The 2,860-nt window shown below is 36.6% G+C and overlaps 1 protein-coding gene across 1 annotated transcript in view; it reads left to right on the plus strand.

Annotated features, from left to right (window-relative positions):
- The first annotated feature begins 901 nt into the window (after positions 1-901).
- LOC108748212 overlaps positions 902-2,860 on the plus strand; it is a 4,576-nt gene continuing 2,617 nt past the window's right edge. Inside the window, exon 1 of the mRNA XM_018486246.1 lies at positions 902-947. Coding sequence (XP_018341748.1) covers positions 902-947 — 46 coding nt within the window. The remainder of the gene's footprint in view (positions 948-2,860) is intronic.

A 2,860-nucleotide genomic window follows, 5' to 3' on the forward strand; every position in this document is an offset into this window, starting at 1 on the left:
CCGACTACTGGCATCCGGGGAATCCATCGCGAGAATAGCCGCGGCGATTTCACCTTGGCAGTGCCTATCGAGAGAGGAGGAAGGCATGTATTAAAACCCGCGAGAGGCAACTACCGCGTCGACACGACACTGCCCGGAATACGTATATGGTTGAAAAGAAGTATATTTTGGGATAATTCCCCCGTATGAATGATGGACGTTTCGTTCTGAAATGCGTTTTGAATCGACATTATCGCGTGTAATGAGAGTGCACCGTAAGGATGAAATGAGGCACCTGCTCAAATAATTGCATGTGGTGAAACCCTATAGGAATAACGTGGTTATTGCATGCGATTTAGTAACCCATAGGTGGTAGGCCGCGATTACAGGGATATTATACCACAAAAAAATGCCTCGTACTCTTCACGGAACTTTATTTCATTTTTATAATGTATCAATCAATTATAATTTGTTATTGATTTTTTGTACCGTGAGAGCTTATTAATATTTCTAGAAACAATTGTTGTACAATCTTCAAAGCACAGACATTATCTCAGATATCTATAAAAGAGAATCATATAAACGTATATAAAAATTATTAAATAGTTGAAAGATTTATTATTTTTAATTACAATTGTGTACAAGTTTTCCACACACATGTTTATTCTATTGATATGTTGCGATATAGCGAAATTAAATCGTAGCCTGTCAAAAACGGGTAACTTCGCGGCTTTCGCGGATAAAGGTACTTTGTCGCTGTCCACCCTTACAATTAGATACGAGATAATACACGCAGGAAATGGGTAACCGGTAGGTAAGGACGTAAATTGATATAGTTGGGGGCGATGGTCGTTAGAGAGTATATAATATTGGGTGCACCTTTACCATACACCCACGCGACAGCGTAGCCGACGCTTACAGGATGCCTGAAACTGCTAGCTTCAGGCAACTCCGGGAGAAGAGGAGGCGTGAGTTTACGATAAGATACACATAGCCACGTAACTGGCTTCCTCTAGAGTTTCGCGCTAAAGAGTTAATCGAATTGGGACTTATTGTTACGTCGCTCGCAGTTTTGTTAAATATCGCCTCGCGCGTAGAAATTACGATAAGCAAGTTCTCGAATTTACATACTCCCGTTTCATCGATGCTGTAAAATATATCTGCAAGTAAGATAATTATGAAAAGATTATTATTTATTATCTGATAATTATCTACTCGAAGAAAATAAACAGAGAAATTGCAAAAGATAATTACAACTGTATTCACCAGTATAAACACCGAGATCTTTTTAATAGTTTGTGTCAAAGAGAAATGTTGACATACTTATTAAGGATGTACCAGGTGTACCTATAGTAACAAAAAGTGACAAACTGGAAATTTATATGTTCCGTATAAAAATGAAAGTTATATACACATGAAACAGCTCATTATAGGGCCGATACTTCGGTCGACGCGTATTAATAGAATTTTGTAGTTTGGAAGTTTAAACTATAAAAAGAAATTTTCTTATTTTTGTGTTAAAAACATATCTACTTCTTATTAAAATAATTTTTAATCCGGGTTTCAAATCACCGCCAAACTTTTTGTATTACTTTCACAAGTATAATATAGAAAAATCTGTAAAATATAGAAACAAATATCTAACTAACTACGCAAAGCTCAAGTGAAATAAATCAATAATACAATAATAATGTCAATAATGAGCCGACACTGTATGTATCATTTATATAGTTTTTATTATAAAGTATACTATATAAATTATAATTTTTTCATTAAAAAAATATGTACGTGTAATATATCCTGCAGCAATGAAATCTAATGTAAACTTAATATCCTATCTATAGTAACGTTTAATTTTTGAATGGCACAAAATACAAGTAAAGAGCACGACAAATTGTGTGACATCTCAAGCTATCGTTAGAGCGTCAGATATTAATGCTGAGAACAGACACGCAGGATCACGTAGCGCGTGTGCGCTTTCGCCGCGAGATGACCGTGCCACGCACGTAAGTACACGCGTGACCGACGTGCGAATTGTATGAACTATCGTATCGAATTGCCATTACGGCTCGCACCTGAGAGCGCTCGCACCGTCGCTTCGAATGAATTTACACGTGGTTTTCTGTGCGGCACGCACGAACTATCAACGCGCGTTAATTGCCCACATAGTGGTCCACGAAGTCTTTGTCGGTCTTTACAGCACTACCACAGTATATCCTTGCTAGACTTCACGGCCGCTGAATGGTATTGATCAAGAATTGATTCGATACAATGTGTTTGCTATATGATGTGTTACTAAATATTATGCGATGTACCGACGCCATTCAAATCTTAACAGTACATTTAGGAAAATAAAATATTATATTTTCCCTCTTGAATTGCTAACTAATTAAAAATTTTTTTATTTTGTGCTTCTAATAAAGTTTTTTTTTTTACCTTAAAATTTGTAGGAAGTGTATTATTATCATATGTATTTTCGCTATCGAATGTTAGAAATTACGTGCGGAAAAATTTTGAAAGGTCTGTCCCTGGATAAGTTTGCAGTGTGGAATCACGAGGAAAGTCGTAAGCTATGACGTTTAATTGTGCAATAAATCTTGATTCTTCGATTTGCAACCCATTTCCTACTGCGGGGGCGACGATTGGTCGCTGTTAAATTGGTGCGTAGGTGCAATGGAGGTACCTACGTATCCGTGTAGGTACATCAAGTGTGAAAGTCGGAAGGACTTCATCTCTCCCTTTCCCTTTTGTTACTCTTACGTGTAAAATAGCGCATGATCTTTCACCGTTGTTGACTTTATCAAACTTAATCGCGAATTACAATCTATAACACTGACTAAATATGAACTTGGTAAATATAAATGTAAATCTAATTTTAAGT

This window comes from Trachymyrmex septentrionalis, unplaced genomic scaffold, assembly GCF_001594115.1.
Source record: "Trachymyrmex septentrionalis isolate Tsep2-gDNA-1 unplaced genomic scaffold, Tsep1.0 scaffold22, whole genome shotgun sequence".
NCBI lineage: Eukaryota > Metazoa > Arthropoda > Insecta > Hymenoptera > Formicidae > Trachymyrmex > Trachymyrmex septentrionalis.